General features: G+C 31.8%; 1 protein-coding gene across 1 annotated transcript; it reads left to right on the top strand.

Annotated features, from left to right (window-relative positions):
* The first annotated feature begins 10,189 nt into the window (after positions 1 to 10,189).
* On the top strand, positions 10,190 to 25,474 carry LOC139483135 (glutamate receptor U1-like). Its single transcript, XM_071267168.1, has 10 exons — positions 10,190 to 10,202; positions 11,563 to 11,750; positions 13,015 to 13,203; positions 17,014 to 17,199; positions 19,323 to 19,417; positions 19,748 to 19,838; positions 20,747 to 21,068; positions 21,688 to 21,905; positions 23,341 to 23,609; positions 24,597 to 25,474. Exons 1-10 carry the CDS (start codon positions 10,190 to 10,192, stop codon positions 24,997 to 24,999), a joined length of 1,974 nt encoding a protein of 657 aa, XP_071123269.1. The 3' UTR covers positions 25,000 to 25,474.
* The last annotated feature ends 1,366 nt before the right edge of the window (positions 25,475 to 26,840 follow it).

Raw genomic sequence — 26,840 nt, 5'->3', positions numbered from 1 at the left:
CTTACGGATTAAAATACTACAATACGTAACAATTTGACAATTTAGTAGTGTCAACCCTGTGATTATGACCCGTGTATATATAGCATATTAATCCTGAATACACCGTTTGGTGGTGCGCCTGTCAGATGCGGAACGTACAGATAAGGTAATAGGTAACAGGTGATTATACTATTGGTATCGGTATCGGACTCGACCGAACTTCCTAATTATTGGCAATATTAATTACGTGGAAAACAAAAGAGCCTGGAGTGGTGTAATTTTTAATCTACACATTTGTACTATATTAGTTGTATACAAAGTTGAATTCTTTGATTCCTCGTTTTTACGTGATGACGGCTGACAAATTGGACCTCGTAATTTTAGTATTATAGATTATGAGCAGAAGGAGATATTGTTTCATTAATACAACTTCCACCCCGACTCCATTCCAACCCCAAATATAAACACGAAAAAAATCGAAAACAAATCAAATGTGTATAGACAATTGTGGATATGTAAGCTCTATAAGAATTAGAAAAAGAATTTCCATGTAATGAGAAGTGCTGAAGACAGATGTTTACACGAATTGAATGTTGTCTCCAATTATGTAGACAGATATTGATGGTATTTATATGATAAAAAAAGGCAAGGGTCATGTAAAAACAAGGAGACGTGGTATGTTTACCAGTAAGACAACTTTACAACAAAGTTCAACTAAATTTGATGTAAGCAGGCAACCGTACTGCATTTAACAATATGAAACACGTATGTTAGCCTTTGTCTATTGTAAAGCTAATTAAAATTAAGTCAAGATCAAATATTAAAATATAGAACGATACTAGTTGATTAAAAAAGAGGTTGCAATTTGTATTTCAACAGATATTCATGGCTAAATTCGTATACATTTAAGTGTACATAAATAATTAATATTCTTGTATAGGGACCATCATTATGATTGGTATTAAACTAATTAACTTTTTTTTTACAGTTTATGGCTTAGTAAATTATTGGATCTATTGATGTTAGATTGAAGATAAGGAACATCGGAAATCCGAAGTAAATTATATAATTATATTAATCATGAAACGTAATATTATGGTGCAAAGTGAATAATTCAGCAAATCAATGCTATAATTGACTGGTGGTATCTTTGAACTGTTGGGAGTTTTATCTACTGGAAACCTGTTCTGTATAAGATGGAGATACAAGTAGTGACATTAATAACTGTAATTTCTCATCTTAACTGGACATCAGTGTGTATCATTTTTGACCATGAAACGGGTAGGTACACGTTTACTTAAAAACAAAATCATGTAGTATATTATTGAATGGATTGAGAGAGAGTATCTGGCTTTAGTTACGGAACCGTAGCTCTTAAGTCCTTCTGATATTTTTTGACAATGTCCGCAAATTATCAAAAAACATAAAAAGGACCTAAGAACTACGGTACCGCAGCTAATCTGGCCTTTACCTTGGTTAATTTCGTTTTTTTGTGTGTATTTTTGTAAATTACTCTACGGTATTCAACTCAGAGCTTTGTATGGTAAAACATAATCGAATTTTGACAGCAACGCAGGATAACATGTTTTCACAACTTTTCTGTTTTTAGAAAATATTCTTAAGTATTTTTGATATCAGTATAATTACACTATATATTTTAAAGCATAAAGCAAATATTGTAATGTTTATTGGTCACTAAGGATACAAATAAGAAGAATCTTGTTGTATCATTACACGTTGCACGTTGATTTAGACCTTTGGCGGGAAAGTCAGTGGTTAGGTCTAAAGGTATGGGGTGTTTGAGAGGGATTCTTGTGTTCAGTATGAGGAACATTTAGAGAATACCCATATCCATAAATAGTGTATTCGCCCTGGAGTATATAAGTTGGTTTAGGAATATATTTGGGTTCTGTCTGTCGATATTCTTATAAAGAAGATCTGTGAGTAATCACGTAACATAGCTGTCAGTGATACTGGGTACAAGTTGGTCTGACATAGGAAATTGGCAAAGCAGACTATCCCATACGGAGGACAGACTGCAATAATCCGTACTGATTGGTAGTGACAGCTTGTTCCACTCGGAGGACAGCCGTACCAGCACGTACTGTCTGGTAGAGGCAAACTGTACCAGTCATACTGTCTTGTAGTGACAGGTCGTCCCATCTGGAGGAGGGGGTGTGAGTTTGTTTTACATTTGTGTGTATATATATATAAAAAGTAGACAACGGAAATATATATATATACAGAGCCCAGGTGGTCGTGTGGTCTAGCGGGACGGCTGCAGTGCAGGCGATTTGGTGTCACGATATCACAGTAGCATGGGTTCGAATCCCGGCGAGGGAAGAACCAAAAATTTGCGAAAGCAAATTTACAGATCTAACATTGTTGGGTTGATGTTTAGACGAGTTGTATATATATATAAATGTTAAATATGTTATATATATATATAAATTATATATATATTTCCGTTGTTACTTTATATCCACAAAGAGTCAATGTGTATATTTTAGATCGTTGTACATAACTTATATATAGTTTATAGTATTGCTGTATTGTTTGTGGACAACTTGGATCCAAGTATTTACTGGAACGTTCGTTTGAACTTCTAGACAATTTTAAATCTCGGTCTATTTCTGAAATTAGTTCTATCAAAACTTTTGATTTTTCAACCCTGTATACCACCATTCCCCATGTGAAATTGAAAAATCGCCTAAAAGAAATAATCCACAATGCCTTTCAACATAAAAATGGTAGCAAACGCTATAAATTTATTACTTTGGGATTTCATAAGGCATATTTCGTTAATAGTGACAAACAAAAAGGTAAAACATGCTACACAAAAGAACAAGTGGTCAGTATGCTAGAGTTTCTTATCGACAACATATTTGTTGAGTTTGGAGGTAGACTTTTTCAACAAATTGTCGGCATTCCTATGGGAACGAACTGCGCGCCTCTCCTTGTTGACCTCTTCTTGTTTTCATATGAATCGGAGTTCCTTCAGACACTTGTCAAAAACAAGAAGATCAAAGAAGCCAGGTTATTTAATTTCACTTTCAGATATATTGATGATGTTCTTTCCATTAACAATCCCAACTTTTCTGATTGGGTTCCATTAATATATCCACCAGAACTAGAAATTAAAGAGACAACAGACACGGCTTCATCCGCCTCATTTTTAGACTTATACCTCGAATTTGACATACACAGTCATCTTAGTACCAGAATCTATGACAAACGAGACGATTTTGATTTTGAAATTGTCGGTTTCCCCCACCTTGGTAGCAACATACCAACTTCACCTGCATATGGAATATACATTTCCCAACTTATTCGGTATTCAAGAGCTTGCAGCTCCTACTCAGACTTTGTAAAACGTCACCAGTGTCTGAGCAGAAAGTTGATGAACCAGGGGTATGTAAAAGAACGTCTCGTCCTTTTTCTAAAAAAGTTCATCGGAAGGTACCCAGGGCTTGTTGATAGGTATTCCGTGTCAACTTCACAGATAATACACGATGGTCTTGAAGTGTAGATTTTGCGTACTGACGTTGTTTATCATCTTGGTTACGTGTTATATTATTCTTTTATGTGTCTTTATTAATATTACTTTTACTGTTGTCTGTTTTTTTAGATATCCGTTTGACGTAACTCTGTGCTTATTCATCCCATCATACTTTGAACGACAAAATTATTTTATGATGTGACTCTGTACCTATGTATCTTGTCATACTTTGAACGACAAAATTATTTTATGATGTGACTCTGTACCTATGTATCTTGTCATACTTTGAATGACAAAATTATTTTATTTATTAATATTACTTTTACTGTTAACCAACTTTTCTTGTGATATACATTTGACGTGACTCTGTACTTATGTATCCCGTCATACTTTGAACCACACTATTATTTTATTTATTATTATTACTTTAACTGTTAAGTCAGTGTTTGTTATATCTATTTTGCGTGAATGTATTTATGCATCCCGTTATACTTTGAACGACAAAATTATTTCATGTCTACCTGTGCGAATTTCAAACGCGCAACTTTACACAAGTACTCAAAACCCCCCTTCCTTGATGGGTGCATTTTACATAGACAAATATAATCGTATAATATAATCAAAATTAGAATGTTAATTTGATGTATGCCTTTTTGTGTTTCTTCGTTACATTTGTTGTTTTTATAGTGATTAAGATGATAACACAATGTTGACTGCTGTACCCCTATTTTTGACATTTTTACCTATTATGTCTGTTTGTTTTGTTCACGCATCGCTGACAATATAATGGAATTTGATGCGACTGTCATACAAGTGAGAGGTTTAGCTAGCTATAAAACCAGGTTCAATCCATCATTTTCTACATTTGAAAATGCCTGTACCAAGTCAGGAATATGACAGTTCTTGTCCATTCGTTTTGATGCGTTTTGTTATTTGATTTTGCCATGTGATTATCATGATTATGGACTTTCCGAATTGATTTTCCTCTGAGTTCAGTATTTTTGTGATTTTACTTTTTTTTGAGATATTAACGCCTGGTTACACGTACACTATCACCTAATGGAATGTTGCCTTTGAAATTATAAAGCCTATGATTTGCAACTAAAATATTTGAGTCGTTGAGCTATTTTATGAAACATGACTACATAAAACTGCGAAAACATGTGTGTACAATGATTAACTCTTTAAGTAAGCGAGAAACACACGTAATCATTGGCAAAAAGTAGACATGTATGTCTTTAAAACATTATAGGTCACCAAACTGACGTAAAATTAGCAAAGATAGAAACAATAAGGTAGGTTGAATATGGTCCTAATAAAATTCTACTATGAATATAACTAACGGGGCTCATTTAATATAAACTGGAAGCAACATGCACAGTACAGTTTATATCAATAGATGGTATACTGTTGTTTCACAGGCAATCAAACAAAACGATTGCGTTTAAACCACGTGTGATGTTCTAGTATTACTTTTTTATTATTCATACATTTCAATACCATGACACAGAAAGTTTGACCATACAAGCGTTATGCTTTTGAATTAAATCTTAAAAAACAATATGCTTCAAACGAAATCAATTTTGACAGTCTTGTAGATTGTATGTTTGGCATGACAAAAGTAATGTATTACGGGCATACTTCCAACATCGATTTGCCGCCAAAATCAATAACCGAGATCCACTAGGCGAACTCTTTCAAGATGAATTTGATTTTTACGCTTCAATATAACTTTGTCAACCTTTGATTACTGTATAACACCAACCTTCTGGTAATTTTAATCATTTATTCTTTTGTTTAATTAAATCAATACTGTATCTTTTGAGTTCATGAATTATAATTATGAACTTAAAATTAATATAATCTGATAACAGTTACACAACGTTTATAATATAGAAAAGTGCTTTCGACCAATGAAATTGTAGAATTTGATGTTATTAATCGCGAAGAATGGAGTTATATCTATCATGTTCTAAGTAAGGGATAATCCTAGTTTTAAGGCTTACTTACAAGTCAAAAACAAAGAACTTTTGTAAATTAGTTACAACTGTCTTAAAGAACATTTATCAGCTTGAAAGGATTTACGATTGAAACTGATAAACTTTGGATTTTGAATGAAACAAAAAGAATTAAAATAGGTTTGAAGTTTACTTGTGCAGTAACAATGGTAGCGTTTATGTAATTATGTGAGAATTCCAAAGCAGTCATTTATGACAATTAACTACTATTAAAATAGTAAATTCAATTGATTTTGAAATTTGACATTCAAATGCAATTTATTTTATTGGCACTGGAATATTGGCTTCGGGTTAAAATGTGTATGGGACTCAGATTTTGAATTAATTGATTTAAACTGATTTCATAAGCACAACAGATAACATGACGGGGTGTCACATGTGGAGCAGGATCTGCTTACCATTCCGGATCACCTGATTTCACCCCCAGTTTTTAGAGGGTTCGTGTTGCTCAGTCTTTAGTTTTCTATGTGTTTTGAGTTCTCTAAAATAGATGTTTGTCTGTTATTCTTTTTCTTTTCTAGCCATCGCGTGGTCAATTAATTTTTGACTCGAGTTTGAGTGCTCCTTTGATATCTTTCGCCTATCTTTTTCCTCACTAACATCTTACATAATTAACCTTCTTACTCAAACTTAGGGACGTGGCCGTCACCGATTGCCGTTTGAGAGCGTTACGAGCCACGAAACAAACACCAATACTCGGCTAATAATGGTCACACAAATAGAAACACTGATAAATGAACTGCTGTTTTCTTTAAACAGCCAAGTTATATAATAAAAATGTGCACTTTTTGATAATATTCACCATGAGATAGCCTGCGTTCCTCACGGTTTGATCTTTCAGTGTTTTATAATTACTTTATTCACTCATGTAATGCAATTTCATATATTGAATTTATATGTAATAGTATCGTTCTCTTTACTTTTAGTGACGAGAAGAAGTATTTGTGTGCATATTCATATTCATATAAATCTTCCATTCTGTGTGAGCTAATCAACTTTTAATTTTAAATTCATTTTTTGAAAGTTTTGAAACTAAAATACATGTTTTCATTTTTTTTATCATTCCTTTTAAACATTTAGAGACGTATATCAGTGAATATGCATATGAAGTTAACTCTAGCATCCGTGAAGAGTCGAAATGGTGCAGTAAAATAAGTACCAATACTATAGTGAACATTTCACTCAATATCTCATTGCATATAAGAAAATAAGAATCACCGGAAGTAAACCAAACAACTTTTCGTCCCTTTTATTTTTACATCTTTTAGTTTCCAAAATGATTTATAGACACAAAATAAACAAAATTGTGCTTTGGAACACCCAAAAATATTTTCTATGTCTCAGAAAAAAATTGAATTTTTTTCTGCAGCAAAATACGCATGCTTTCAATAACTGCGGATACTCTTATTTCGGTGCTTTGTGTCTATTTTTTTTTATTTTAATTGTGTTTGTGCCTCGTACCGATTTTTTGACTTAAGGATGTATTCTTCTGACTTTTCAGTCTCATTCAGTCTCGTTTAAATCTCGTTCTTGAATTATTTCCAAAACATGTGATACAAGTGGAAAATATCAATGAATTTTAAAAATATTGTACTGCAACATAACTTTGTATTTACAATGAATGGTTTTTGAGTAATCAAGTTTTTAAATTTTACAACCAATCAAGTCAGTATTTTTTAGCCAAAAATTTTGTGAAAATGGGTTAGGGATACAAAAAATGATTTTACAAGAATCATGTACATCCCATATCATTTTTGTCTTTTCAAATTTCTTAGATATGTATTTTTTTAATCATTTATGACAAAAAAGTTGAAATAGTATACATTTTGTTCTTAAAACTCAGAAAAATCACAACAAGTGAAACTGCGAGCTACTGCTCACTGATGATACCCCCGCCGTAAGTGGATAATATTAATAGTGTAAAAATATGCAAGTGTTCGGTAAACAGGAAGTTGTCGAGTGATGAATCTGAAAACGCATCACACGGTATAGCTGACTTATAAAAATCCTGAAACCAAATTTCAGAAATCCTTGTATTGTAGTTCCTGAGAAAAATGTGACGAAAATTTTTAACTTGGTTATCATGTGTAAAATCATACAAGTGTTCGGTAAACAGGAAGTTGTCGAGTGATGAATCTGAAAACGCATCACACGGTATAGCTGACTTATATAAATCCTGAAACCAAATTTCAGAAATCCTTGTATTGTAGTTCCTGAGAAAAATGTGACGAAAATTTTCAACTTGGCTATCATGTGTAAAATCAGACAAGTGTTCGGTAAACAGGAAGTTGTCAAGTGATGAATCTGAAAACGCATCACACGGTATGGCTGACATATATAAATGTTGATACCAAATTACAGAAAGGGTGGATGTGTAGTTCCTGAGAAAAATGTGACGAAAGTTTCATGGGACGGACTGACTGACGGACGGACTGATGGACGGACGGACGGACTGACGGACGGACTGACAGACAGAGGTAAAACAGTATACCCCCCCTTTTTTAAAGCGGGGGTATAATAAAACAGTATACCCCCCCCCCCTTTTTTAAAGCGGGGGTATAAAAACACAAAACTGACAGCATGGTAAATTTTACACAAAAAAGCGTCAAAATATGATAAAACTTTCTTATATTAACACCTACCTATAGTTTTTTAAAGTAAAATTTATTAAGATTGGTCCACTTCATCTTTATAGAAAGTATGAAAAAAGATTAATTGTGGAACTGTGATTTTGTTTCACGATAATAGCCCAAAAATAGGGAAAATCGATGAAAAATGGAAAAATCATCAAAACTGGGCATTTCCAAAGGGCCGTAGCAAAAAAAGAAGTGCACCACCATATGATTTTTTCTTCACCAATTATTTTGTTACAGTCTTACAAACCCTAAAATCAGGTTAAGAAAAAAGTTTAATTCTAGAAATTTTTGGCTCCTCAGAGGTGTATACTATTATCCTTAAGCCAATTGCAACTGATTTTTACAGTTTATTCTTATGTTGTGCTGTTACACCACTGTCCCTGGTCAGTGGGAGGGTTGAACAGTCACAAACACGTTTAAGAGGGGGGGCAAGGGGTTTAGCTGTTATGCTGTTATGGGGCATTTTAATTCTTTGTTATCTGTTATTCTGAAAATATATTTGCTGTTAGCTGTTATTGTCTTATTCTTTGTTAGCTGTTATTGGGTTTTTAGTTTTTTTGTTATCTGTTATTGTGATAATGTATTTGCTGTTAACTGTTATCGAAAATTGAAATGTTAGCATTTTTTGACAGCCACGAACAAACATATTAAATTAGAACAATTCTTAATATGACAAAAAGGAAAACATATAACCAGGAATATCTGACAAGGATCTCAATTAAGGACTAGGTCCTTACAACCAGTTAACCTTTTATATATATGGTACATAGACTCAGCTCTTTTCATAGCAGAACCAAATACATTGTACAATGAAAGTTCCCACCATGTACTGGGTTCCGAAGCTGCACATAACTCATTACACACAAAGATTTATTTCGTCTTCAAGTCATCGTTCCACTACTAAACTATGGATTCTACTTATTAGTAGACTTGGTACAATCAAAAACCTGATAACAAATTGTTCAAGTAAGGCCTTTGAAAATAGTGGAATAAATTACTTTTGGAGTGTCAAAATTGGTTCAAGGTACTTGATAAATTGCATGCTTATAATTGGGGCTTTTGATTTTTCTACCCTATATACAACTTTGCCCCATAGTCTAATTCAGAAAAAATCACACACCTCATTAAATGGGCATTTAAAAAGGTCAGAATGGGAATATATATATATTCAACTCTTTTAGGTCATTTTTTAGTAGCAACAAACACAAGAACTATGTCAATTGGACCTACTTTGATACCATAACTGCCCTTGAATTTTTACTAGATATCTTTTTTGTCTCTTTGACATATTCCTCATTTTCATTCTCAATTTATTACTCACTATTTAAATTACAAGCATGTGTGAGTTTCTATAACTGTACAAAAAAAATGCTGAAAAAAGTATACTTTAACAAATAAACAGCTACGCCATGAGCGCATGATACGCCCGTCATCTTTTTGAAATATTCAATAACTTCTCAATGTCATATCAGATATTTATAATCAAAGAGCTGAAGAGCTATGGGGAAAAGACGGCCGTTGTTTCTATTTTTTGAGGGGGTATATTTTGATAGTCTACATACAACGAATGAGCAAAAGAACAGCTAGAACATATAGAACATATAGAAAGGTTGGCAATAATGAAACTAATTGTTGTTTATTGTTATTTCATTTCCTTAGTCAAGAATTCATCATAGAGACAATTTGGACCCATGAGATCTGCACCTTCTAAATCAAAACATTCGATTATAGTTGGGAGTTAGTTATCTAAAACTCAATTAAATTTAACAACTACTACAATACATTTTAGAATTTTCATTATGTACCACTAAACGGCAGGCTAGGACCATTCTCAATTTTTTGTGACAGTATTCTCAAGATTTTTTATTTTTTTCTCAAGAAAGTGAGGAATGAAAAATCTATTCAGTTTTAATTTTCCATTAATAAAGTTCCCAGTTACAACTCTCATCACAGGGATACATGTACTTATAAAATCCAATATGATTTATATAAGCTGTGTGAAGTTTAATTCCAGATCCCACATTCTCATTCCCTGTGTAGTGTAGCAATTTCCAACAATGACGTCACTAGGTTAGATATATTTAGAATATTTCGTAGTACTGATTTTTCCGGACTGTAACAAAAACGTATATAGTGCAAGGGAAAGCTCAATATACGATAATTTCACGAGAACCAGAACGAAAATGTGTAAAATAAGTGTTTAAAGTCAATCTGTTCTCCTTGTCATCAATTTCAGTATGATATTTTAAGGGGGTTTCCAAACTATTAAAACAAAATGATTGACGTGAGTGCATGGAACTCTGGCCAACCACATTAGGGAACTGACGGCTTGAAGCCGTCTTTCCCCAAAAATCAGTCAATATATATCATGTATATAAACAATACACAAAAGTTTCATGAGAACTGCTAAAAACATTTTTGAGTTACTGTCCGAAAACTGGAAAATACAATCTTTTTCAATGAATCAATCCCTTAACTGAATAACATAAAATCGAAAAAAAAAATTAAAAAAAAAATCGAAAGTTTGCTTACAACAATAGATATAAACAATTCAGCAAAGTTTCATGAGAACTGCTGAAAAGGTTTTTGTGTTAATGTTTGAAAACTAGAAAATCCCCCTTTTTAATTAATAAAACCTCTTAACTCGGAAACGTAAAATCTAAAATTTATAAAAATTGAAAGGGAGCTCATGTCAATAGAAATAAACAATTCACCAAAATTCCTTGCAAATTTGTGAAAGGATTTTTGAGATATTATCAGAAAACTGAAAAAAAAACACAATTTTTATTGAATAAAACCCCATTACTCAGAAACTTAAAATCTAAAATTTATAAAAAAAAACGATAGGGAGCTCACGTCAATAGATATTAACAATTTCCCAAAGTTTTATGTAAATTGGTTAAAGAGCGTTTGGGTTAATGTCCGACATGTTGACGACAGACGGACAAGAATATCCCAAATACATATTTAGATACATAATTCTAAATACCATGTTCATAGCGAATGGAATTCATTACAAAGGATTATACCCGTAATAAGAAATACTGGATTTGTCAAGGACCCGACTTCTTTTAATATTACATTTACTGTTATCTGTTTTTTTCCATTTTAATTCCTTGTTATCTGTTATAAGCCAAATCAATTTGCTGTTTTGCTGTTATTGGGACCCCCTTGCCTCCCCCTCGTTTAACCCAGCCACAATCTTAATGTGCCTGGCTCAATTCTGGAGCCTGTAGAAAAGTGGTTGCCGTCAATCCAGGTCTGTCATATTTGTGTTATGTTATAAACTATACCGTAAGTTGTTTGATTTGTAAAACATTTTTTATGTCGGTGCCTTTTATAACCGTCTATACGGTATGATTTTTTTTCTCATGGTCGAAAGCCGAAAAAGTAAAATTATGACGTTTGGTTTTGATTTTTTGTTTTTCAGAACATGAAGCAATACAGCTGCAGGAAGGTTTGTCAAAGATTGGAACATTTGGGGTGATTTATCGTATAGAAGAATTGACTTCATTCAAAATTGATGTTTTATCAAATACCTCTTTTAAGGATGCCCCAGACACACTTAATTTCATAGTGGTTTGTAGATTGGAAACCAGTCGACAATTTTTAAAACAGGTATGCAGTACATGGTTACTTCTATTTCATAATTGGAACATGCTTTAAAATAAAATATCTTCTATAATTGAGTTGAAACAAAGCTCAGATTAGCAAATACATTGAGAAATGTGTCTTTTTATTATTGTAGTTTGATATTGAATTTAAACATTAAAATATCCACCAATTAATGGTAATAATAGATATGGGGAAGGTGTCAAAGAGACTACAACCCGACCAAAGAACAGAAAACAGCCAAAGGCCACCAATGGGTCTTCAACACCGCGAGAAAATCCCGCACCCGGAGGCGGGCTTTAGCTGGTCCCTAAACAAAAATACGTACTAGCTCAGGGAAAATAGACGTCGCACTAAACTCCAAGACATATAAATGAAGTAAAAATTAAAAAGCATACAAATCTAAGAAACGCCAGAGGCTCCTGTCTTGGGACAGGCGCAAAAATGAGTCGGGGTTAAACATGTTTTGTGAGATCTCAACACTTCCCCTATATATCTAGCCTATGTAGATTAAACAAACACACAGCAATCGCACAGTAAAACTCAGTTTAAGGGCAAACGATACAGTTTATTTACAGTTTGAAGAAAATTTCCATATAGGCTATTTTTTGCCTGAGTAAGTCAAATGTGAACTAAAAAATATGCATTCATGTGCTACTTTTTGAGTTAAATGAGGTCGAAAAAAAAAGATAAACATATTTTTTTTGTGTGTGTTAAATGATTTCTAATTTCTGTATTTTATAAGTATCATAAAAATGTATGCATTTTTTATTCAGAAATAACTCATATGTATCAAATGATCATGAATTGAAGAAAAAACGTCATTTTTTGCTGTATATTTATCAAAATTAAAAAAAATGCACTATTTACAGTTTTATCAAATTTGGTCAACATAATCTCCCTGCAAAATAAAACAAAATGTCGTTTTAAAAAATAGGGGTCCATGCGCTCGTTTTCAAATTAAATCAGTTTGAATGATAAAAATCAGTCGAGAAATGCATCTTTTCCCGATAAGTCACCGTTTGACGTTGCGAAAATAACAATTTACGTTAGTGCCTAGCAACGTCATTACTCCCTATGTAACTGTATCGTTGTCAGAATAGGTAACAAAAGAAACTAAGCAAAATGACAATGATTATTAACAATACTGATTTAATCAATTTGAAGATCCTTAGAAGATTAAGCACCAGTAAATGAAATGAAACGGAGATAAGAAAATTGTAAAAATTGTTCAATATATATATATATATCTCTTAACGATGTATTTCAGCCATTTGAATACGACAGAAAAAATGCCTTCCGAAATTCCTTGCTACATTATTCAAGATGGCTTGTTGGTATTTTCCATACTTCCACTGATGTGACATCATGGCCAAGTGATTCCGGTATTGAGTTTGACAATGTTGCTTTTATGCAATTTAATTTATCATCTGAGGGTGAACAGCACCGGAATTATACAGTAAGAATATTATTATATCTATTTTATGTCTTATTATTAGACTAGCATTATTCTGCTTTTTAGACCTGATGAATCATACTAACTTTATGTTAGATGCTATTACTTTGCTATTATGCTAATCTAGTGTATATTTAATCTGTTTCAAGTTAGATAACATAACAAAAACTATAAATTTTTATTAAACTAAAACTACAGTTCAAAATATCATGGATTCTTAGAGTCATACGAAACGACTTTTTGATAAATATAATGTTAATGCCATCAGTGAACCAAAACATGCCCAAAAAATCTCCCAGGACGTTTTTTTAAATACTTAGTATCGAATCTATAACGTATGTATTTTTTTTAATCAATAGAACTATTTCGTTCGATGATTGTTGATCGAAAATTTTGGCTGCTAACTAACTCCTCATTTTTTTTTTAAATCCAAACTTTACCGATCGTAATCTTGATTATAGTCAACACAGAATCCTGTACAATGTAGAAATTAAAAAAACAAGTGAGATGATACAGCGATGTTTATTGTTGTTTTTGCTTAAATATTTTCATGCATTTCCGTTTGTTAATTAAACAGTTGTTAAATATCAATTGATGTATTAATGTTTTTTAGAATCGATTACTATCGACTTTCTTCCACGTTCGTTTACATTTTCTTTCATTACGGATGTTTCCTATGACATAGAACCCGTTTACACTGAACGAAATTAAACCGAACTTTATTTGAATCGATCTTTTAAAAACAGACAAGTTCGCGTTTACTTTTGCACGGCCAAGATCGATCAAGATCGATCTTATTTAATCTAGTGCGTTTACACTGCAACATAAAAAATAACCAGTCTGACCTGATTACCTTACATTTTGTAAACACATAATCGTGAAAATAGAATAGTATAATAACGTATGCATCTCGCGCGAACAATCACACTGGCAAAATAATTCCGAAGAAAATAGTTTGATCATTGATATTTCCAGAGACATATAATACATTGTATAATTGTAATATATGTGTCTGATATTTCGTATGCGAATACGAATACGAATACTTTATTTCTCATAAAACTACAATTACATAGCTATAGAGAACATACATAAATATAACTATAAGGTACAATTTTTACAAGCATGTGTGAACAATACAATGAAATTAACTTGGAGGACTGACTTTCACATTTATAACTTTGATAAATTTACATAGTTTTTCTAATATTACAATATTACATGAATTAAACAGTTGATCAAACTTATAGATATTAGGGTTAGACCAGCAGTATGTAGGTAAAAATTTCTTTCTTTCAAACATAAAAGATCCACAATTCATAATATAATGGTACTCGTCACCAATGTCGTTTCAGTCACAGAGACAGCAGATTCTGTCTTCTCTCGGTAAACCCTGCCACCTTCCAGACTCAATCGGCAAGTGGTGACTACCACATCTATATTTGCATAATGTATAAATGAATTTGTGAGGTAAAACAGAAAAATATTTTTCCAATTGAAAATAATTTTTATAAATACGATATGCAGTCATCAATTAACATTTTGGTTCACATGTTACAAGTCATTAAAAAAAAATGTGAGAAGACTATTACTTAAAAATGAACAGCCAATGCGTTTGAGGATGAGAATTTGCAACAAAAATTATCCAAAAAAATGGCGGAATCTATATATACATGTATTTTCAAATTTCATCCATTGTTTTAAAACACGTGTGTTTTTCCCGCCGAACATTCACAGATATTTTCATGTCTAATTGAAGAAAGATTGATCGCGATCGATCTAAGCGTTTACACTTGAAGAAAGATCGATTCAACTAAGATCGATCTTTTTAAAAACCACCTCTGTAGGTAGACTTTTTAAGTCCAATTGAAGATCGATCTTTCCCGTTTACATTAGACTAAAAAAAGATAAGATCGATCTCATGAAAGAATCAAACTGATCTGTTTTACTATTGTAAACGGGGTCTTACTCTGGTTGCGTTTCTAACAAGATGTGTCATGATAAAGGTAACTGAATACGGAAAAGCTGTCGGCGAATTAGAGTACACGAAGATAATAAATAATTCAGTTACAGAAAAGATAAAGGACTTTCTTTTCAAATTATATTCAATAAGAACATGTAGTTTTAAAAATATTTAAAAAGTATTCTTAACCAGTTTGATTTATTGATTCATTAATTGTTAGTTGCTCAACGTCCAGTGACAAATATTTTATGCATGTTCAGGACAATATCAATATCCAGTTTGAAAGTGAATAAAAATCATGGCGATAATAATAATAATAATAATAATATCTTTATTTAGAGAGAGTAACTCATTTGGATTACACCAATTTTCAATAAGGCTCTCTTAATACAATAATAATTACATTACAAATAAACAATGCATCAATAATAATAAATTAAATAAAGATTATGTACAATTTAAAATACAATAAACAATTATGATATGGCATTACAGTAAAAATATGATGGTAATGTTAAAAGTACATAGATTTGTATTTATGTTTAAATTCGGATACTGTATTTGATTTTTTTATTAAATTAGGAAGAGCATTCCACACTTTTGGTCCATTGTACGAGAAACTAGACTTATACAACTCTGTATTTGGTTTTGGAATAATAAAATTATCTGAGGATGAAAATCTCGTATTATATTTTTGGTTTGCAGAAGCTGATACAATAAGACTGGACATATATTCTGGAGCTAAGCCATGTTTTGCCTTATACATTAGTAATGATTTGTGATAAAGTATTCTTTGTGTGATTGGCACAATGTTACATTCGTGAAATAATTCTCTTGAAGGTTTGGTGTAATCATGTTCGTCTAAAATTATTCTTGCTGCCCTTTTTTGCAGTTTTAGTAAACTATCTAATAGAAAGTTATTACAGTTTCCCCATATTGAACAACAATAATCTAAGTGAGGTAAAACGTAAGCGTTATAGTACATTTGTCTAGCTTTATGATTTAGATATTTCTTTATCCTTTTTAGTAAAGCTAAAGAAGAGTTAACTTTTTTGATTATATAATCGATATGAGAAGACCAAGATAGAGATGCATCAATAAAAACACCTAGAACTTTTTCACATGTACTTTCTATAATTTGTTGTCCATTTAAAGCAAGATTAATGTTTTCATTTGATGTAACGGAAAGCTTTTGTTTAGATCCAATGCATATAGCTTTCGTTTTAGATACATTTACAGCCATCTTATTGTCATCACACCAGCGAAAAATATCTTGTAAAAATGGGCGAATATTGTTTATCAAATAATTTGGATAAAACAAGAATGAGTTTAACATTAGAGTAACGACAATTTAAAACCAAACAGTTTATCTGTGAAAGTAAAAACAAATCCGAGGTAAGAACAACACTCTTTTTTAAATAGTTCAAAATAAAGATATACAATTTTCATTTTGTCGTTGACCCTATATCCTTTTCTATTTTTTCCAATTAGCATGCCCAGAATTGGTTGTCAACTGTGTTTGATTTCATTACCATCGTTTTGATTTCCATTTGGCTTTTTAAAAAGATATCATGATGGGAAATGATAAAGTTTTGATTTAGAAACGTGTGAAAATATTGGAAAAGTCCTATACCCATATTAAAAAAACCTATTGTATACTATGTAAGGAAAATATCTTATCATATACAAGGAATACATGTACTATTGTTGGAAAATCAAATTAAAAATTCAGACCTAATGATTGTGAGCTTGAGTTGAGCAGTTTTGAAAACCTAAAATTCTAAAAAAAATATTTAAGAGATCCATATTTGTGAAATAATTTAAAAGATGATTTTGTGCCTATTTTGTAGTCATGGATGGATAATAATAACTGTACACGTGTGTCTATTGAGACATTGATGTGGAGTAATGACCGAAAACGCAAATTAACAACTGTAGGATATGTATTCAATGGAAGTTTATACCTTCAAAAAGACATATTTCCGAATGTAAAGTTTGGATTTAACCAGAGAAGGCTATTGATAAGCATACTGCCTGTAAGTAGTGAAGAGTAAGACTTAATTGTAGCGTTCGTAACAAACATTTCTTTAAACAGAAACTTGATACAAATTAAACATAATTTACTGAAACACCTTAGATTCAAGTAAAATGAATCATTAATAAAATATGTTTACATTAATATAAAAGTTCATTGTTGTAATGATATTCAATATTATTCCTTTTTATTCTGCAAACTCATCAAATGAGAAAGAAAAAAAAACTATAGTATATGATCTCCGATCTGCAAACAAAAATACAACAAATTACCTATTTTATAGGCTATAACGATAAAAAGTAATTATTATCCATAGTTTTTTTGTATAGGCCATTATTTTTGTCTTTTAAATCGTTTCACATTTGCTATAGGGAGACCTTTTATGCTTACTTTGCGGTATAGGTTTAGAGTTACAATGCATTAGTTTACTCATCATCTCTTTGTCTGAAGGATAGTATTCTAAAAAATGAAAACAATACTTTATATATTTATATATAAGCCGAATATCTGCAAGTCAATGATTTATAAGAAATCGAAACAGTTGAAGAGCTATATGACTAAAGAAGGACATAAACAAAATAGCCAATTGCATCTAAGTCAAACTTTGCCGGAGGGAGTTGAAACCTCATTTTCTTTATATTTTCATATTTCATAAACGGACATTTTTAGAAAAGTTTGTTATAAATCTGACTAATTAGTTGATTTAGCCTCGGTGAAAAAAGTCCTTCCAACAGAGGTGTTAAGGGCATACGATACAGTTTTGATCCTGTATTTACAAGTTGATGAAAATTTGCATATAGGCTATTTTAAATCTGATCAAATCAAATATGTTATAAAAAATATACCTTCATGTGCTACTTTTTGAGTAAATTGAGGTTCAAATTTCAGATATTTCCTCAAAATACGGATTTGTGGACATATTTTTCCTTTCGATAGAAAAACATAACTTTTTTGTTTTAAAAGATAAACACGATCTGTTTTTTGTTAAATTATTTGTAATTTGTGTGTTATATAAATATTGCATAAATTTGTACATTTTATTTTTACAAATAACTCAAATTTATCAAATGATCATGATTGTAGGAAAAAAACGTAATTTTTGGCTGTATATTTATCAAATTTAAAAAAATTGCACTATTTACGTTTTATTGAAAATTGGTACACATAATCTTCTTAAGTAATCAAACCAAATGCCATTTTAAAAAAGGGGGGTCCATGAACTCGTTTTCAAGTTAAATCAGTTTGAATGCTAAAAATTAGCCGAAAACTGCATCTTTTCCCGATAAGTCACCGTTTGACGTCGCGAAAATAACAATTTACGTTAGCAACGTCATTACCTCCCCTGTAACTGTATCGTATGCCCTTAAGGTGGTATGGGAGTCTAAAATAAAAATGATAGAATTTGTTCATACTTTGCCAAAACGTTGTATCTATTGATACATGTTGAAAAATATAATAAAAATGATAGGTCACCGCGCATTTTCTCAAGCTACAGGACGGGACAAAATGACACATTTTGTATGGATTATACAGGAAAAAACACCATTTTGTGATTAGAAACTAAACAAAATGATAGAATTGTTAAATACTTCAGGAAAAGATAGCTTTCAAACACTGCTTTGAGAATATCAAAAGAAAAGATAGGGTCACCGTACGTTTTTTCCGGCTAAAATACAAAATAGGAAAATTCCATACAGAATCCTTCAGAAAATACACTTTTTAAGAGTTACCTCCCCTTAAAATGCCAATTTAAAAAAAATAATAAAAACAACCAAAAATAATTAACATTTGCAAAAATATCAATATTTAGAAGTTATATTCTTATAAATTGGTACTTTTAAATGAAAATGTACATTAAATATCTGCATTCCTGCATCAAATTTTGCTAACTTGATGGAAAATCTGGACCTTTGATTCTCTGTTTTTTACAATCCAAGATGGAGGAAGACACCCATACCACCTTAAGGCCCAATACATGGTAATGACGTCACATCTTATTTTCCTACTTACTAAAATGTAAGACTGTTTAACAAAATAATATAGAACCTCAACATTATGATCAGACTACATGTGCTTAGTCATATATTCTAAATTTAAAGTTGTTTTTTTATTCATATTTACAAGTGGAAGCCTTATGTCGAGATAGATGAAGTCACGAATGAGTATAAAGGGCTGTCCATTGACGTTCTAAAAGAATTATCACGCAGGCTTAATTTCACGTATGTACCATAATTCGATATAGTCGATTCTGTTTTATTTTATCACTTTTCTACGCATTTCAGAAAAGGACGGAGAAAAAAGAACAATAGATATGATTGAATATTCAATAAACTGAATTGATCTAGAATTTTGTTTTTTGGCGAAAAAATGTACACTACATTCGATAAGGTAATATAGAACTAAAGCCTATTACAAATCTGTCACACATTTTGATTTTTAGCATTGAAAAATTCTCAAAAACAAAGTAAAATGAAAAGAAAAGAGTTAAAAATTTGAAAAAAAACACATTAGCTTTTAAAAGTTGACTCAGTCCCATTCATATTCTGTAGTTATGAATTGATATCGCCACCTGATGGAAAATGGGGTGTTGCATCTGGCAATAACACTTGGAATGGTTTGTTTGGACAGTTACAACGTCGAGTGAGTATGAATATTTTTAAAATGCTTGTGTAGATTTATATTAAAACACAATATACATTGATAGAATCAAAACAATATAAGCGACATAGTATAGATTGAGGGAGGAAAACAGTTTGTTAGACAATGAGTTGCAGTCTTAAATAAAACATTTACTATTTCATATCTTGTGATTTTCAAATTTTCAAGTCTTTATTTTAAAACGCAATTTACCATACTAGTTTCGTCATTCCTCTAAAATCTCTGGCATATCTGATTAATTGAAATAATGAATTTGTATCAGCAAGTAAGACGACATGTGCTAAACTACCCTCATAAAGTGAAAATAACTCTTTCAATTGTATGCGTTCGAAGCGCTTTCATGGACTTACCTTCACCAGGAACCATCAAAACCAACTATAAAAGCCGAGGTGTTCACGTACCGAAACACTTGGAAGAGGTATTCAAGATAACAAACAAAAATGGAGGGAATTACATGAACTTCAAAAGAAGCGGGACCAGTTGCGTCGACATGATAAGCGTCTCCTGCTATGCATACATCACCCACCATGCCAATTCACATTGTCTAAATGTCACAATCGATAAAAACTATAGATTGGACGACCGTAAAAGATCTAAGACATCGAAAACATGCCGCTCATGAGTTGAGAGATGAACATATCCGGAAATGTATGACTTTGATCCAAAATTGTAAAACCTTCGTGGGAGCTTGAAAAAAATGCATGTAAATGTAAAAACACACTTTTTTGTACTGGTAAATTTTATTAAGTTGATGCGATCATTTAATTGCTGTTTGCTGTAGCAGTAGATTTAGTGGCAGCGCCACTAGTTATGAAATTGTTGTTTGTGTTATATTAATTTTTTTTTATGGATTGACAAAGTTAGAAATTTAATTAAAACATTTGTTCCAGGAAGTAGATTTAGTAGCAGCACCTCTAGCTACAGATGCACACAGAGAAACAGTATCAGATTTTACACTGCCTTATTATTACGAAAAATCAGGAATTATCATAAAGAAGCCAGATCCATCGTATTCCACGAAATTATTTGATCCATTAAATCCTATGGTCTATATCTGTATTGCGATTTCTCTATCAGTAACAACTTTTTTTCTGTTTCTTTTTGAAAAGTTTAACCCGTTTTACAGAAATGTTGCCGGTAGAATGAAGATCAGAGGACTGCACCATTTCTCTGATTCGTTCTTTTACATGTATGGAGCATTATTTTGTCAAGGTAAGTTTTCTATTTGTATATTTTCAAAATAAAACGTTTTAACATGCAAAAGTAAATAATTGACCTTCTTGGTAGCAACAATTATCTTAACATATCTAATAAGTATTTTAACGACAATATATTAATTATATGTATAGCAATAGGCTATTTGTATTTGCCAATTCCTGTAATTGACCCTGTAATTAGAGATCCCTAAAAAAGTTGTCTCCCTTATGAGGGACATTAATTTTGATTTACAATGGAGAGCTACATGTAACAGAAAGAGGAAATCTACCTGTGCGTAATGCCAGCAATTTATATGGTTTTCAAATCTTTTAATAACATTAATTTGTTGTTTAACTAAATACTTTTGACATTAGCAATTATTTTTCGTACTTAATACGAATTATATGGTCGTTCTCTTATGACATATAAGATACCGCAGATACATCACTTTCAATTCATCTGCTTTGCATTGGCTAAAACCAATTTTGTCCGGTATGGAACCAGTCTACGATTGACGAAGGGAAGTAATTTGTTTAAAAAGTGTGTAATATCAGAATCAAATCGGTTATTGGCAAATGGACTTTTGAATGAAGTATGTTGTTATCTTAATAGAAGGAACAGAATATTATTTCAGGTGGAGAACATGTTGCAGCTTCGTCAGCAGGGAGAACACTTCTGAGCTGCTGGTGGATATTTTGCATCATAATGGTGGCCACATACAGTGGTAATTTCGTGGCTTTCTTGACTGTCACAAAAGAAACATTACCTTTTAAAGATGTAGAAGGATTAGTTGAACAAAATACCTATAAATGGGGCACTGCTGGCACCACTATATTTGAAACTCTTTTAAAGGTATTTTTTAATCCAAAAATTATATACATTTGAAAATAAATTTCTGTACAATTGAAACTAAACAATAACATTAAAATACATGGTTGACAACATATTAAATCTGGAAGAACTAGCCTGCAAATAATGTTGGCTCGGAGTCGGAATTATGTATCCATGTAGGGTTGCATGTTCTGTAACTTTGAAGTGTTTATCTAGTACTTAGAAACAGAGTGAATTCATAATTCATTATCATGTTATTGAATTGAATACTTGAATATGGGTGTAATATTGGTCACTGGACGTAACACTATCTATGATGATATCTATCAATTTCATCCACTTTATGACCTTATGTGTCTTTTAGTATCGAAATGATATAATTTGTTCAATGTCATAAGAGAACGACCATATAAATTCAAAAGGGGGGAGGGAGGGGGTGTTTTGATTTTTTCCTTAAAAATATTCTGATCCACAATTTGATGAAAAAAAATATTGTGGTCAAGCAGTTGCCAAAAAAATTCATTCCGGATCCAGATTTTCTCCATACCTTAAAGTGTTAAATTTAAAAAAAAAAAATTGATTTATAGTTTCAAAACAGTAAAAAAAAATGTTCGTGATTGAAGTTGAATGGTTGCTCCCTAAAATTACACCTAATTTATTGTTTCCAAAGCCCTTGTCTGAACACTTATTATTTGACGATTCCTAGAAGACTTCAGTAATACCAACTTCTTATATATATAAATACGAAGATGTGGTATGAGTGCCAATGAAACAACCACCCACCCAAGTCAAGTCATAATGATGAAAATTAAAAATATAGGTCAAAGTACAGCCTTAAAGGTGTAATACCACCAAATCATTGTACGTCACATCCGGTTGTATGTAGGTCTAAAAAAATATTCCCTTGAATTTGACAGTTGTAGGTAATTAATCCTACATTTTATTGAAGTAAAACCATTTCTGTGTCATAAACATATGTCTTGGGTATTTCAAAACACCATTATTTTTTATTTGGGATTTCTATAGAAAATTTTGTAATCTTGAGGTTACATGGTGACTAAACCTTGTACACAGATAAAATAAGGGGAGAAATTTGATTGGTTAACTTCCAATGATGGTTATTTTCTTATATGCAATGAAATGTTATGTGAATTTTTTTCTATAGAATTGGACAGGATAAAACTTTACTCATGCCAAGTATTTCTTTATTTGAAACAAAGATATATTCTGCACATTTTTTTAAAAAGTGCAAATTTAACAAAGACTAATAGGGAAAAATCAATGGTGGTATTACACCTAAATACGGAGCCTTTGCTCACACCGAACAGCAAACTAAATAACATGTTTCCATTGGTGGCCTTGGAGCTGTTTTCTGCTCTTTGGTCGGATTGTTGTCTCTTTGACACATTCCCCATTGCCATTCTCAATTTTATTAATTTACGTGTTATTTTTACAGAATTCGGAGTTACCTGAACGCAAAAAGATTTGGAATGGCATATTAAAATTTAACCTGAGTGACCCATCAGTTTTAAGTAGTGATCCGGCTGAACAAATACGAAAAGTTAGAGGTGGAAAATATGCATATATTGGAGATCGGACCTACCTAGATATGGCAATAGGAGAGAGTTGTGACATGTCAGTGATATCACCTGCCGATTTTCATACACTGCTGATAGCGTTTCCGTTACCAAGCAACTCTCCATTTTTGAAAATTTTCTCTGATGAGTAAGTTTTAGATTTCGGTTTAACAAGCATCTGAACTGTTGAATGCCACTTAAACATAATTATATACGTGAGTTACTAAACTTCTTATTTTTCAATCATTTGGCGTCCTCCTCTCGCCGTATGTGTTTTACCTCAGCTCAGACACACCCCAGGTGCCTTACTTTGCTTTGATATTTCTTGATTTGTCATATCCAAAAACTGATATTATATTAAGAGTCTGTCATTATAAACGGTTCTGATCAGTTAAAAGCTGCAGCGATCTCTTTGTCAGAAACAACTCATCAACCAAGACGATCGTCGTTCACTATAAATGACCGTTATTTTGACGCTAATCTGAAATCTTAGACAACTAGCGACACAAGAGGTATAACAAAATGACTGAATTAGTAATTACGAATCAGTTTAAATAATTTATTGAAGATCTAAAATTCAAGCATTATAGCAGACTGAAGTTTTTGATTGCTTAAAGAGATTTGTCTTAGATATTGATTTGCTGTTTTTATTTATATCCTGCGTAGAAGATTATACTATGATCCTACATAAAAAAAAAACAGAGGAGATTGTCTATATAAAGTGCTAAAAAGTCGACTGTCAGGATAAAAGTTTAAGATTAAACCCATAGAGAAACTATTGTAAGTCTCGTTCTTTTTAGAAATATGACACCTATTAATGCCAAACAAAATCCAAACAACTACTTTGTTTTTGTCGTGTACTTTTTAGACATACATGTTTTTTTTAAGTCATTGTGTACTTAATTTTTTTTCTTAACAACCCGACGCCCGGGCTGTCAAAAGCCCTTGCAGCGTCAAAGTCATGTATTAATTGAATGATAAATATAAATTTGAGGTAAAACCATATAATCAACTTAAAGTCTTAGTAATCGCATAACGAAAATCCCCATGCTTGTTCAAGAATGAGAGCACACATTTGCTACGGTTAAAATTTCAAAACTAATACATACCGATCATAATTTATTTCTTTTCACAGAATCGTTTCGATCGTAGAAGGTGGATTGATTCAGATATGGTTGAGAAAAGCATTACCAAAGTTGGGGAAATGTGAAGATACGTCGGTTACCGTCGCAAAAAGTATCAGTGTTTTGGAGTTCCAATTTGCATTCTATCTAATTGGGATAGGAGTAATAATATCATTTTTATCGCTTATTTATGAACACATAAAAAGTAAATTTTACCAATGTACAGTAACACGTTGCAGCAGACGAAACGGACAGCGGACGACAACTTACGTAAAAGATATCAATCCTATCACCGAATTTTATTCAAACATTCATGGTGTCAATGCAACGCCCATACAACTTGCAATTCGTCGACAGATTCCGTATACTTTACGAAATACAAAGAATAAACCTAACAAAGATATAAACTACTGAGAAGACATAGCTTATAGTTAGTGAATTGCATATTTTAAGTCATATGGCTGCATTTGTTTTTAGATATGAATATGTTAATACCAATTCTTTATTACACTAACCAAAGAAAAATCACAGTGATTGCTGCTATTTGTAGATTAAGCATCGTCAGGTATCCTCAGCGCTCGTTGTGGACAATCGCCAATGCATTGTTTATGTGTCAGTACAGTGGCAAAAATGGAGAAAGGGGATGATATCCTCTAGAATTATTTTTGCAAACATTAAACCGAAATAATAGTAAATGAGGATAATATTTCGTCATTCTATCTCTCGATCTCTCAAGATATAGAGCGGAAAAGTATGGGAGAGGTAAATCAAAATGTGCATCCGTTTCCCCCTGCTACCAACAAACAACAACAACAAAAAGTAAAGAAAAGAGCTTTTGAATACAAATTTTCAACAAAATATATCAAACACTCCATATCTAAATTATGCTTTTCATATTTTCAATAATAGGTAAGGATATAAGTTTGTGATGTGGCAAATGATAATTTCCATGCTAAACATAAATATAACACGAGGAAAATAGTGTAAAGTTTATAAACAGCAATATTCAATTATCAATTAATTTAATCAATTGAAAATCTTATACATTGTTACACAAACGCTGTTTAGTATTCATTTTTAGAAATTGCATACTTTTCTTTATTTTCGATCAAATGCTAAGATAACATTTCACGGATTGTTTTTTTTTAAAGAACGAAAGGCGCAGTACGTACAATTTGTTTGTAATCTTTTTTTTTTAACGAGAAAGTATGGTTTTGCGTGTCTTAAGATTTCTTGAACTTGTGCAACTACTTGTCAAAGCGATCTATGGTAAAAACAATGGTGTTATTTTGGTTAAAAAATACACATAAAATACTTATGAAATGACAGCAATACAGTCGACAGTTACATGAAAGAAATAACCTTAATGCATCCAGTTGTCCAGAAAGATATTCAAAGAGGAAGGTGTTATCAAGTAGGATTAAAGCATTTATTTCGATTCGGGTTCTGAATTCTTTATTTATCGTTTTTCGTCCAGTTAAGTATTAATCATCAATTTAATTAACTATACGAAATCCTACTTCGAAACTTTATTCAGACTCCAAGCCGTCCTATTTTTGTGCGTTGTCATTGTACGTTGCGTATTTAGTTAAGAAGCTGCAAATTATAAAGCTAAAGTTTTGAATTGAGTCGAGGCAGTTGAATGTGACGTGATGATTTGGCGACTATATATAAAAAAGAAGATGTGGTATGATTGCCAATGAGACAACTCTCCACAAGAGACCAAATGACACAGCAATTAATAATTATAGGTCACCGTCCGGCCTTCGACAATGAGCAAAACCCATACAGCATAGTCAGCTATAAAAGGCCCCGAAATGACAAACGTAAAACAATTCAAACACATTCTGGGATTATGTCTTCGAACTTGAAAGAAAGGATACAACAGATACAGATTAGTCTGTTTATATCTTAACTTTATGACTTTTACTGTTTCACTGCTAATAGCATGTCATATTCCTACTTGCGATAGTAATTAAACAATACAAGATCCATTGGTGGCATTGGGCTGTTTTCTGTTCTTTGGTCGAGTTGTTGTCTCTTTGACACATTCCCCATTTCCATTCTCAATTTTATATTTAATAAAAACCCATCAAATATACAAGTATTGTATCGTAATAGTATACAAAACGCATGTTTTTTCTACATAAGACTCGTCAGTTACGCTCAAATCAAAACAGTTGAAAAATAAAACACTTATGAATTTGAAGAGCATTAATAAAAAAAAATAAAAAAATAGGTCAAATTTGGTAGTT

This window comes from Mytilus edulis, chromosome 7 (genome assembly GCF_963676685.1).
Source record: "Mytilus edulis chromosome 7, xbMytEdul2.2, whole genome shotgun sequence".
Lineage (NCBI taxonomy): Eukaryota > Metazoa > Mollusca > Bivalvia > Mytilida > Mytilidae > Mytilus > Mytilus edulis.
The sequence above is the reverse complement of the archived record's forward strand: the minus strand, read 5'-3'. Positions and strand labels throughout refer to the sequence as shown.